The following is a 13813-nucleotide window of genomic DNA, read 5'->3' on the forward strand; positions in this document are numbered from 1 at the left end:
ATGTATACCTGCCCCAGTGGTCATTCTGTCCTTCCTTTTCATGGATTTTAAAGGATTTTTTTTTTTTTTTTTTGGTATCCTTTTCCTTTTTCCTCTCCTAAGGTACAAAAGATAACAAAAGTATCTCTTGGGAGTTGGCTACACAGCATTACCCTGAGTGAACTTCCAGGTGGGGTGAGACCTACCCTAAAATACATACTTCTTGTCAGAGTTAAAAGAGAGATTGTGCTGGCATATGCGTATCACAGACCTGCTACTTACTGTTCCTTCTTATTTGAAAATGTTCACTTATTGTTTTCCTATTCTTTGTTGTAATTCTAAGCCTCAGTTATTTTATCTCCCAACTGTTGGGAAATAACTTTTTGCATGAGAAGGGTCTTTGACAATGTTGAATGAGTCATAACTGTCCTCAGACCTGTCTCATATTTTGTGTTTGGATAACACCTTGATGCTAGTAATTTAAAGTTCTGCATGGCCTAAGAAAGTCCTCTGCCGGGCAGTTTGATATGAGGGAAGGAACACCAGCCTTTGAGTTGTACTTCCTGGGCTGGCTGGTAACCACGGTGTTTGCTAGCTGCGTGACCTTGGGCAGTGACTTTGTGGTTTTCTGTTTGTATAATGGCGTTTTCCACCAATTTGCAGGTCATCATGGCAATTGGCAACAATGTCTCTTGTTGGTAGCTATTATTATTCCTATTAATTTTGAGATTTTTTTTCTGGATGGTAACTATAGATCCCCACAACATTTGCAACTAAAATTGTGTCATTTAAGTAACTGAAACACTAGTTAAAATTCAGCATATTTTTGTTTCTTCAAAACAGGAGAGACATTTTTTTATATTTTTTGGTAGAAGTGATCAGTGACTGTCTTCCAGGACATGGTGGGAAGGACATTCGTTGACTGGAGATCTGAGCAGTGTCAATTAGCCTGAACAATACTGGGTTTTGTAGCTGTGGACAGAAAGCTGGAGTAGTGGTCAGTTATGTGAAGAGAAATCACGTTGGCATTGGTGGGTTGCTGGCTTGGTGATGGTTCAGGCATGGCCCACCCCCGCCTGGTAGCCAGCCTCCTCCAGGCTCTCCTGAGTCACGGGGAACTTTCTGAAATCCCTTCCACTGAGCCACAGGTAACTCCTGAGGAAGTCAGTGCTGGTAAGATGAAGGTGCTTGGGCAAACCCAACAGCCCTCCCAGACCAGGGTGCCTACTAATTCAGCTGTTTATTCATGGACCAAAATAATCCAGTCTTTTGAGTCCATCGGTGGTCTAGAGACAGAATTTTTAGGGAGGAGTAAGAAATAAAGCTAAATATAACCTGCCCCAACTTTTAAACAAAACGGCAAGAGTAGAAATACAGATTAACCCCCTTGTCAACCTGTGCCATTTCAACATGATCGTATCATTTTCTTAAAGTATATTTTACATCTCCCTGTGATTCCGGAGATTAATTTGTCACGGAATATTCTAGACTTAATTTAGTTTGGAAACTTAAGAATGAGAATGCACAAGTTCATTTTAACTGGGCTGCCTCAGAGCCAATCCTCAGCGCCACGCGGTGCCTCAGAAAGTGGCTCTGATGTGCTACCAGTTTACTGGTGACTGTGGTGCAGAGGGGAATCAGGGCTAGAGGATTTCTTTGGACAGTCTGCACCCCATGTCGCTGATCTGCTCTTACAGCCAGGCATGACGCAGCCACCATTTTCTTCCTGTTCACCGCCTTCCTTAGCCTCTGAGATGTACAGCTTTTAAAACTCTAGCACCCTTTTCTTCCCCTTGCATTTAAGTGAAAAGCTGACCAGTCTATAATATAAAGCATAGAATTATGGTAATGAATAAGAGGTTAAAAGCTATCATGGCAAGTGGAACTTAAGCAAGTTTGGCTGACTGATATGGTAAAATTATGTGTTGAATTAAAACATTAAAATGCGGTGGGATTAATGGAGAAAGACAGGAACAGGAGGTCAGAAACAACGCTAAATCAGCACATTAACTGCCTGTGGGCCAGAGGGGCTGGCTTTAATATATGCAGAGAAAAAAAAAAAGCTTGCAGAGGAAAAAAAGAAGTAATTTAGTCCTTGTTTCCTCCAGGTGAATAGAACAGCAGACTTCAATCTGGGAGGCACCTAGTACATATATTTATTTCCCCTTCTTTTTTTAGATAGGGGAGGAAATAGACACTACAGAATATTTAGTTGGTTAACAAAAAATAAAAAACACTGACTTTATAATTTGGAGTTTTTGACTTGGAATTTTATTTTGCCACTGGGATGCATTTGTCCGTTCATTCATTTTATTCAACAAATGTAGAGCACGTCGTGTATCAGACATCCTGCCAAGTGCTGGGGGTTCAGAGGTGGATCCTGTCCTCAGGCACTAGGTTGTGGGCAGCGTCTTGGGGGCGGAAGGACAGCTTCCTGGAAGAAGAGAGTCTAAGCTGAGACCTGTAACATGAGTGGTGGTTAGCCTGATAAGGAGGAAGAACTTTCCAGGAAGATGGGACCACATGGACAAAGGCTTAGAGAGGAGGGAGAACACATTCTGAGAAACTGGAAAGGAACGAGAAGGGTGGGTGATGTCATGCGATCAAACTAGAGAGGAAGGCAGGAGTGAGGTCACAAAACCATCGGATTCCATGACCTGCAGATGAACAGCAGCAGCTCCTGGCTAGACACAGATGCATTAGTGCTCTGCTACTTTATGTTCCTAATGCAAAGCTTGTTATCGTAGTGGAGCTCTTTCGGACTGAATGGTCTAAGTTCTGACTTCGGAATGAGGATTTCCTGGTCACCTAAGGGCCAGCGTGTAGCACCTGCTGAACGATGGTCCAAACACGGTCACCCCCCTTGCCTGTGGAGTCACACATGATGCCACGGGAATAGACCTAATTTGCTAGTGCTCATTACTCATGTGTTTTACATGGATGCCCTGAGCACGTGTTTTCCACATTGTTTCCTCAGAGAGAAGAATAGTTTTATAAGTTTTATTGCTTTATCGGTTTTTGTTAACAAACGTGTCTTTAGATATGTTGGCCGGAGTCTCGTGGGCCATGGTGAGTTAAAATTTATTTTTTCTTTTAAATTATTCTTAGGTCAGTATTTCTTGATACCTTTATCAATGCGTTTGTACTGTCAGCTACCAACCTGGGAAAAAATTTTTAAATACTTCCATTGCTATAATTCACCACAGCTGAATGACTGGCATTTCTCCAGGTTAGGGGCCAGCAAACTAGGGCCCATGGGCCAAATGCAGATGGCTGCTTGTTTTTGAGTAAAGTTTTATTGGAAAACAGCCTTGTTCATTTGTGTACATTGTCTATTACTGCTTTCATGCTACAAGAAGAGAGCTGAGTAGTTGCAAGAGACCAGGTGGCCAACAAACTAAAAACATATTTACTGTCTTGCCCTTCACAGAAAAAATGGTCTTAGTTCCTATCACTTATTAATGTTGGTGTGGTTTTTAATGATCATTGGAACACTCATTATGAGAGCCCTTTAAACCACATATCTGAAAACTGAGGTTATTTTTCAAGCAAAATTTGCATCCATAGTAGTAAGCTCAGTTTTCATCAATGCTCATACAAGGCTGCCATTTGGGTAGAGCTTGGGAAGAAACTTAGGGGATACAAAATGGAAGAGAAAGAGAATATATAACAACACCTGTAAAATGCTGGAATCAATGAGTGAGCAAGTATTGTTTATAAGAATGAGAAGGAAGGGAGGAGGAGGTGTTTTGATTTGCCCAGGAAGCTGGGCTGGATCTCTTCTCCTAGGCATTCTTAGGGGCCAACCCTGCACTTTTCCCAGAACTGGTAACTAAACAGTTAACAGAAAACTTTGGGAAAGAACAGCAGGTTCTGTAGTGCTTCAGTAGCAATGAGAAAAAATGAAGAGACTGACCAAATTATTTCGTACTTTCTCAGGGTAGAATCTGGTACCCTATAGAAAATTAAGGAAGCAGCCCAGAGTCTCCTTTCAAGATTTTTTATATTAAACATGTCTTTGATGAATATATTTCAGAATGATTATATCTTAAAGATTTTAGAGTATTTATCTTTACTTGAAACTAAAGAAAGCCATTTAGTTCATATGATACTTAACCTTTCTTTAGAAGATTCAATGAGTATTGTGGTAAAAGTATTCTGAAATTCTGGAAGAAAAGTCCTTAATTTTTTTTTTTTTTTCCTTCTACTGCTTTTGCTGATCATACAAGCTAGTTCCTAGCTTGGTGTTAATGTAAATATTTCTTCAGCCTCTGGCTAACCTCCCGAACATTCTGGTTCTCCTTCAGATGTGAGGATGAGCTGAAGCCATGGGGACTGAGGTTGAAACAGAGAAAAATGGGAGGCCTGGAGGAAAGGGTTTTGTATGAGATTCATTTCTTCTTACTCCCATCTTTCCTTCTGTCTTCCAGAATGTGAAAATGAATGGGGAAGCCAGGTGGATAGAGCAGTTCAGTTCTAGAAAGTCATCCTTAGAGCGGGCGGTTAACACTAGGGAGAAGGTAGCTTTACATTAATTCATAAAACTAAAGACATCAGTGTTTTAAGAATCAATTAATTCATGTGATGGGGCAGGGACCCTAAGAAACTGGGTCATAATCTATGTGCAGAAGGATCAAGGTTTAATTTTGATTGGCCTGATGCCTATGTATCAATTTAATTTGCTCTTTCAAGTCACTAAGAAAGTAAAAGTAAGTATTTGATTGAATTCACTCATTAGTTAACTGGGAATGTAGAATCCATTAAGTTTGTCCTGAAATCCCCCATCTGGTGTTTATGGGGCTCTTTTATCTAAAATAGGCAAGGCTATGTTTTGTGCAGGGTTTCTTTCTTCGTTATCGAAATAATCTTTAAAACTGGGATAGGTGGAAAAGTTTCACAGTGGGCAGAAATGACTGAAAAGTTTGTGAAAATGTGTAATTTCTGAGACAAAACTCAATATTTAGTTTGCATTTCATCTGAGATGTGATTCACACTTGTTTAAGTTAATAAACTGCTCTGTTCAAGTAAGCTGTGCCTTTGGACAGTCAGGAGGAGAGTGTGCAGAGTTACTGTAAATATGCTAATATTGCTCACAGTCTTTTTAGATGACTTTTTTAGAATTACTGTCAGATCCATTTTGAATTATCCAAGAAAAAAATTATTATTTCCTCATTATACATCATTTTTGACTCCCAAACATTATTTGCTCTCAGAGATCCTGTAACTTTTCCTTTGTTCAGAAGATAAATAAAACCACCACCACAACAGAAAGGTAAACTTCAAAGGACAAAACTGCCATTATTAATGATATTAAAATGAATGTGTCATAAATAGGTTATTGCTACTTTGGACTAATGGAGGTGACCACCAGAGAAAAGTCTTACAAATTCGGATCATTCGTCTTTCCGTAAGAAAGAGGTTTATTAAATGAAAGTGTATATAACAGTGGAAAATAATGCTTAGCAAAGTATTCCTAAGCAGATGAACTACTGCTATACTTGTTCAGAATTTGCGGGTACTTAGTTTTGTAGAAATGGCACAGTTAAAGCACTTGACATTTCTTTCTTTCCAAGCAAAATTAATTCCCCATTTACATACTTATGAAATATTTACTAACCCCTATTTTCACAGTAGTGAACTTTAACTTTGAAATATCCCTTATTGCACAGAAAAAAAAATTGTTTTGATTCAAATCATAGAGGGTTATTAAAAAAAATATATATATATATAAATGTGTTTCCAGTAGAAATACTTGATGAATTTATTACATGCAAAAGCTCTAATTGCCACCTCTTCTGGTAACTGGAATCGCTTTTGGTAATTAGGAAGTAAATACCCACATATATTTAATTTTATAGGTACATATCACTATTAAAATATTTTCTGTGGTAAAAGCTGGTATAGACCTTTAATATTGATTTTTTTGGGGAAGGGATTGCAAGCTTTCTTTTAAATTTATTGAACTGGAACATTTTCCATATCCATGTGGCTCAAAATTGTCTTTGCTTTATATATAAAGTAAGTTTACCTATTTCCTATTATCTGCAAACTTACAAAGTCCATTGATGATTAAGGGTAAGAATCCATTCCTGTCAGACATTCTGAGGCCGTGCTTCCATTTTTAAATAATGTCTTGAATAGTCATCTTATTCAAAAACTAGAGATGGCAAATGAGAACGAAAAACACACACTACCCTCCCTCACTCCGCTCAGCCCTGCCTACCTCACCTACCTGCACATAAACAAAGCCAGTGTGGTCCAGGCAATCCCAGACTTTTCGTGTCAAAGCAAATAAATGGCTTAGCACCTCAGCGCCCCCCTTATGGGTGTTTGCTTCTGTATTTAAATGTGTTTGAGGTTTTCAACATCGCCAGAACATTGACTGTTAAGAGGCGGAAAACATGCAATTTATAGCAGATGGGTGCAGCCTTTTCTGGCAGTGCCGCCAAAATGGGATCCATCAGTAGCACTTCACGCTCCATTTGTCTAACAGAAACCCACCTGGGGAAATCCTGTGGAACTATGCCTATTAGGAAAACACCTTAACACATTTCTTTAAATAAAAACTGGCCAGTCGGCATTAATCTAGAAGAAAGTGGTTTCTCCATTAACCCTCTCCAGCTTGCAAAGCTCCTATCTTTTCTTCCTTTTTTTTTGAACCAATGTCTCTTATTCTCTTTGCCGGTAGAAGACCAGCCAAGAGCAGCCCAGAGCAGCCTTCTAGAGCCGGCATCCATAGTGTTGAAACTTTGAAACTGTTTTCTTCCTCGTTCTTGATCTCATCGTTTCTCTGCAGACCTTATTTGTCAAAGATCTGCTGCTTCTCAGGTTCATTTACCACTTTCTCCACGCTGCCTTTTCTTTGTTTTTCCTTGATCACTTTCTCTCCTTCATTCAGGGTGTTAGGCTGGGATGGAGTGTTACCAGCCAGGGGAGCCCTTGCAACCTTCACTACTCAACCAGCCCATATATAAATGTGTTTCCAGTAGAAATACTTGATGAATTTATTACATGCAAAAGCTCTAATTGCCACCTCTTCTAGTAACTGGAATCGCTGGATTCTAGTAACTGGAATCGCCCATGCCCAGACAGTGTGAGGTTTCATGGGGAGGATGAAATGAAAATCAGGTGCTTTGGAGGTTCAGCAGCTGCCACGCGTTAATCTCTTTTCTGTCTCTGATTCCTGCAACTTCTCCAGGTGTAAAGTGGATATCTCAGCCCTCCCACTGAAGCAAGCCAACTGCCTGGAGCTGCCTCTGGAGAGCTGCCTGGGGACACTCTTGATGCTGGTCACCCTCACGCCCTGCGCGGGAGTCTCCGTCTCAGATCTGTGTGTGTGCCCCTTGGCAGATCCCAGCGAGAGAAAGCAGATCGCCCAGCGATTCGTGAGTGCTTTGCCTTGCTACACCCCCTCCTGACCCCCGCACCCACCCCCACTTCTAAGTTGAAACAAAGTCTATGAATTGAAAAACTGCCTCCAAAGAGATCTTTGTCCAAAGTTTAATGGTATGTCTCCTAAAACAAGACATCAGCCCTAGAGGTTAATGCATTAGTGAGAAGGTGACAGTAGATTATAGAGTTTGCCTTCCTATTTTAAAAGCCAAAAAAAAGGTATTTGAGTTTTTAGTATCCTGGATCTCTTTGGAGAAAATTGAAATCCTCAAGGGGGCAAAAGGTTGTTTAGCATGTCTGTATATGTAAATAAGAATTTTATTTTATTTTTTTAATTTTTATTTTGGAATATAGTTGATTTGCAATGTTGTGTTAGTTTTAGGTGTACAGCTAAGTGATTCAGTTAATACGTACACATATATCCATTCTTTTTCAGATTCTTTTCCCATATAGGTTACTACAGAATATTGAGTATAGTTCCCTGTGCTCTATAGTAGGTCCTTGTTGATTTTCTGTTTTATATATAGCAGTGTGTATATGTTAATCCCAAACTCCTAATTTATTTCTCCCCACCACGTTTTCCCTTTGGTAACCATAAGTTTGTTTTCCAAGTCTGTGAGTCTGTTTCTATTTTGTAAGTAAGTTCATTTGTATCATTTTTAGGAATTTTAATATAAGTTCACAAAAGCTGCTTTTTAAAAAACCAAATATTAATGTTTGCCATTGTTGTAGATACTTTTCTAGAACCTCTTAAGATCAAGTGAGAAAGCGCTTGTGTCTCATAAAGCAAAGCCAAGCCGTAGACAGGCATGAAAGAAAGACTTATTCCATACTACCCTGGATAAGAGCAGTTTGTGATTTTTGCCTAAGTAGTTGCAATTTGCTTAAAAGACCACTCAGCATTTTTAAATCAAATGGCTTTGTCCTTGTCATTATTTTTTGTGCTCTGGCTTTCTAGGTGTCTTTATTTGCATTCTCGTTTTATTCCATCTTCTTTGTGAATCAATACATTTATTTTATTGCCACACACACGAAAGGCATGTTTTAGGAAAGTGGCATGGAAGTGAAGCAAAGATGAATACCTATTTAATGGGAATATTATTCTCAGCATAAACTTTAGTGCCTCCAGACTCCTTCACTGTGCAGGCGTATTGATTAATTGAATAAACCTTTATCTTCAGGAGTACAAAGCCTAGTCACACATCTTAATGACAACACAAGATTCTGCATGCAAGGTAGATGTACTCTAAAGAAGTTTTGACAAAATCCACTTTTAATATTCTCTTTGATGACTTTAGTTAAGCAAGTGAAAATAAAACACTTCCCCAAACTTTCCCATGGATAAATTGCACAATTTACCAAATTCATGAGGAGTGTCATGCATTTATAAGGTGACATTAGGTAAGATCATAATGACTGCTTTGAATAATGTCTCAGGATTCGAGGGATACTCATTGAAAAGAGATTTGAAAAGCCAGTAATCAAAATAAAAATATCAATTTTTTTTTTTTTTTTTTAGCTAAGGAGCTGACCAGCATGCTAGAGGGAAAGATGCTGTGTTACAAGACACAAGTTCCGGACCCCTGGATTTGTTTTTTAGGTTTTAAGAATAGATAATCTTCAAAGGCATTTTGCCTCTAAATTATGAAAGTACTTTATCTCAGATGTTTCCATTTTAGCTTAAACACTAGTTTTTTTTCTGTTTGTTTTTTTTAAGATTGAAAATACTGTTTGAAGAAACAACTTCCAAAAGTTCTTAGGAATGGTGCTTCCTAAGGTTTACCTTAGGCAAACCTTAGCTATTATTAAGCTTTTGTTATTCTTTCCTGAAATGCCTAAATAACAAGGAGTTTACTACCCTTCCATAAATCCCTGGGGTCCACTTATCACAGGTTTTTAGTTATCTAATGATGACGGAAATACTGTATCCAAAGGTTTGAAAGCAGCATCTTTTTCACCAAACGTGTTTTGGAGGCATGCAAAGAGCATTTATTTGCTTATCTCTTATCTCATGCACAATTTCTAAAGAAGGCAATGTGCATAGACATCTAAATATTTCTATACATGCTTAAGAATTATCAGTAGATATATTAGAGCTTTGGCACATGCAAACTAAAAATGAAAGTAAATGTGATTACAGAGCAGTACTAGATGCTCAGTCTCTAATGAGCTGGCTGTAACATGGACTAGAAAATTCATTCTATTTCCATCCCTACTCTCTTTCTGGTAGTAATAAGTATCTACGGAGGGTCCAAGTTTAGTCCTCTGATATCCATAAAGTTTGTTCTTACTAGGTCAGAATAATGTTGGCTTTTCAGTTGATTTAAAAGTTTCATTAAAGAGAAAGGGGGAAAAGAGAATGAATGTAGTTCTACACCCATTTTCCCGGTGGGATGTCTGTACTATCGCCAGGGGGTGATGTTAAAAGTAGATTGCATGTGCTTTGTAATTTGTTTATTTTGAAAGGGGAGTTAATTAATTCTCAGTCACTTTTAATCTGTTTGCTGCAAATGCCTAAGTTTCCTGTTGACTGATGCAATGCACATTGGAACTTTTCTTAGCATTGCATGAGAAAGATGATGATAAATCTAGAAGGTACTTCCTATAGGGACTTTTTGGCATTAAACAGTATATTAGAAAGCTATGTTCATTTGTGATCTACTTTTCTCCCCTTCCAGAGCTTACGGAACTCCCTGAAAAATATGAAGGACGTCGGCATTTTACAAGTGAAGGTTTTAAAGGCGGTAGATCTCTTAGCAGCAGATTTCTCAGGTATAGAAAATTTTCATCTTTTTATTCATTTTTATTTATTTCCTGCTTTGAAGTGATCCGGTGGCAGAGTGAAACGTTTTACTAAGTAGAAGCATGTACAGAGCAATCATACTCTTTCAGTCAGAGTCACAGAAGAAAAAAAGGTGCAGACAACAAGTTCTCTCACTTCACATTTTTCGCAAATTATCTTTTTCAAGTAATTTTCCTACGATTAGATAATGTGCTCGTCCATTTAGCTTTCAAAGATATTTGTGGATGATTCACGTCGTGACTTCTTTATTTGTTGAGTGTTTGGTCAAGCTTTTCTATAGGACCTCAGAAGGCAGATTTGACTTCTTGCAGCGCTGTGTGCAGACAGTGTTTTATTCTTCACAGGGTACAGTACATGGGTCCTAAATCTGGCTGGCTGGCACTTCTCTGTAACAGTAGCCAAGGTCTTGGCCATGGAACCACTTTGCCATTGCCATTGTTATATACAAAATTTCTCTCGGTGCTTCACTACTTGGAACTTATAGACAGAGGCTGGAACTGACATGCTTTGTGCTGAATTATGCTTGACTATGGAGGAGGGTGATCCAAACGTTCCAGTGTCTGATCAGAGGACGCCTCTCCACTCATTGCCGAATTACCCCCTTGTACTGACTAACAATTTAAGCACCTATATGACAGATGCTATTTACCAAGTAAATTGATGAATATGAAGACTATTACACAACATGGATCTATCTGTTAATGCAGTGGTGCATTTTTGTTGTTGTTGTTATATCAATTTTAGAATGTGGTCTACTCTATATTTGTGTAACCTCTGAACTTCTGAGTTTGAGGTAGCTCAAACTCTGGAAAAGAGAATGTTAATTAGAAGCACTTTATATTACAAAAATGATGGGATATATGAACTTAGTTTAAAAAAATAGAGTTCTCCTCAACCTCCTTCAAAAAATGAACCAATGGAAATCACTACTCTATAAGCCCCCCAAATAAGGTGATCTCAACTTTAAGGAAATGCCTAGTGAGAATATCCAAAAATGCTTTTTCAGCCAATATGAATATATAAATTCTCAGGGTTGTGGATGAAATACTTCAGTAATGACTTGTAATATTCATCAGTTTACTTGCAAATGTTTATATAGTCTTAGATTGATTTAGAAATTTTCCTTCTGAAACTTACAGTTTATGAAAATGCTTAATTCAGACGTTTCATGTGCCTTTGACAGTAGTTTTTTCATCACTAAAGCACAGGTAGAGTTATCGACCAGTTTTCCAGAGCAAATTGTGTTTTACTTCCATCTCAGTGTTTAGATACAACACTGTTTGAATCTGTGATTGTTGATGTCTCAGGCGCCAAGAACTCATTTATGCTTTCAAGCAGTATTTTCAAATACTCTTTCTGTAGCTGTGTATTTTGTGTTCGCCAGGAACTAATTGAAATGCATTAAACGTTTTTTTAAAAGGCTTGTGTACAACTACATCCATATGTGGAAATACTTTTTAAAAACTTACCTTAGTTTATGCTTCCTATCAGGTGACTTCCATAAAGCACCCCCAAAACTAGTATTGATGGAGGTTGTTTCAGGCCAATGTGAGTTCTCCAAAGAGTACTTTGACTATTAAAGTGTATCGGAGAGAAACCTGGAAAATGGAAGTTTTTTATAAAGATCAGATGATAAGGCAAAACCCACTTTTCAGGAGAATAATTTTGGGGCAAAATGCTACCATTTTGTCATTTTCTTTATCTTCAAGATATTCAGTAGATAGTTTTGGAGTGGATGAAGGTGGTGAGTACCTGAGGATTCCATGAACAAAAAGCAGTGGTTAGAAGCCAAATAATGCTAAGCGATTTAGCTAAATGCCCTGGTGTTTTACTATATCTGTATTATTTATGAGAAAATCATCACTCTTCTGAATTGAAACAAAGATCCTTGTCATTAGCTAAGCATGTCTTTAGACCATATCGGTCTTTATTCTTAGAATCAAATTTCACAGTCTAATGTTCTTTATAGGTTGGTAGCCTCATCCAGTCTCTTCCAAACCAAGGTGTTGCTTTAGGGCAACAAAGTGGACCTAGTCCAGAGAGTTGTAAAGTAACTTTTCTATGTGAAAAAAGAAGTGGATTCAGGTTGCTGTGAGGTAGCAGTAGAGATGTAATTAATGCCTCCGAGATGTTAGCGATCATATCATATAGTGGCGACTCATACATTATTACTGTTATTATTGTTACCAATTCACTTGATTATGCAGAAAAAAAAATGCCAGCTTCACTTGATCATGGATCAGAAGAGGTACTCATCATTGCCAGTGCCGGAAACATTTAAAGAATAACTATTTATACCCAGCATTTTCCAGTCAGCCTTGCCTTATAACTGAGTGTTTCATTGCACTTGCTCAGGGAACAAAGTATTCACTCCTGCAAATTAAAAAGAACTGCATTTACTCTGAATAACCAGGCACATTCTCAAAGAATGGTGGTCGTTTTAGACAGTGCAAAAGGGAACATTCCAACATCCCTACTGTTTTTCATGTTAGTTTTGTGGGTTTTTTTTTTTTTTTCTGTAATTGTTTGTTTCTTGAAAACAATACCAAATAACCATAATAACTGATGCTTCAACTTAGATTCAGGGACTCTGATAAAACAAAAGTCCATGGGAGCAGATCTTGGCAGTGGTCCATATGGAGGTGAAGGTTACAGTTTGCAGAGTGCAGGGACCTTTTGTCCTAGAGGAGAAATGAAAGCACTTGGCAGCCCTGCGATCAGTGGTTTGCCAGTTTTAAAGTTATCTATATATTTGCAAGTAGCAATTAGAAAAAGAAAATATCAGTCACTTATGCTAATCGGATCAAAGTTAGGTGGATATTCCTCATGAGTGGTTATTGATGTTATGATTATGTAGCTGTAAAAATAAATTAAACTTGGGGGACATTGAATCCTCATTACTTTGCTAGTACTTTAGAATATTGGAATAATATATATCATATATATAGATTATATATATATACAGGCACTAAGGTGAACTTCTTTGTAGTTAAAAATTTAACTTTTTTTTTTTTTTTGCGGTACACGGGCCTCTCACCGCCGTGGCCTCTCCCGTTGCGGAGCAGAGGCTCCGGACGCGCAGGCTCAGCGGCCATGGCCCACGGGCCCAGCCGCTCCGGGGCATGTGGGATCCTCCTGGACCGGGGCATGAACCCACGTCCCCTGCATCGGCAGGCGGGCTCCCAACCACTGTGCCACCAGGGAAGCCCTTAACTTTTTTATATAAAGAAAACAATTAGTGTAGCTTTCCAAATGTTATAAGATATTAATAACCTAAATCTAGATATGTTACCAATATTAAGATATTTATAAAAGATAAAGGCTTCAGTGTTCTAGTGTGTAGAAAAGACAATTTATTATTTTTGAAACTAATTCATTCTTTTCTAAATATGCTATTTTATTGTGTGATTGAACCTACCCTAGAATTAATAAATTTAAATTTATGTATAGCTTGGCATTTTTGTGTGTGTATCTGACATTTGTTTGTATATAAGTGAGAAGACTTTTTATTTTAAAGAATCGGAGGTAATTAACTTCTCTTGCAGTCTAAAATTGGTGAAAGATATTTTAATGTTCTCTACAGCCAATATGAGATATGGATAGCCATACACAGTTATTCTAATAGAAAAGCCTGTCAGA

General features: G+C 38.1%; 1 protein-coding gene across 1 annotated transcript in view; it reads left to right on the top strand.

Moving 5' to 3' along the window:
- The window catches only part of MCTP2 (multiple C2 and transmembrane domain containing 2), a 251663-nt gene that overhangs the window by 125160 nt on the left and 112690 nt on the right, over window positions 1–13813 (top strand). Inside the window, exons 11-12 of the mRNA XM_060003640.1 lie at window positions 7178–7364; window positions 10050–10143. Of these exons, the coding sequence (XP_059859623.1) occupies window positions 7178–7364; window positions 10050–10143 (281 nt within the window). The remainder of the gene's footprint in view (window positions 1–7177; window positions 7365–10049; window positions 10144–13813) is intronic.

Source organism: Delphinus delphis, chromosome 2 (assembly GCF_949987515.2).
Source record: "Delphinus delphis chromosome 2, mDelDel1.2, whole genome shotgun sequence".
Lineage (NCBI taxonomy): Eukaryota > Metazoa > Chordata > Mammalia > Artiodactyla > Delphinidae > Delphinus > Delphinus delphis.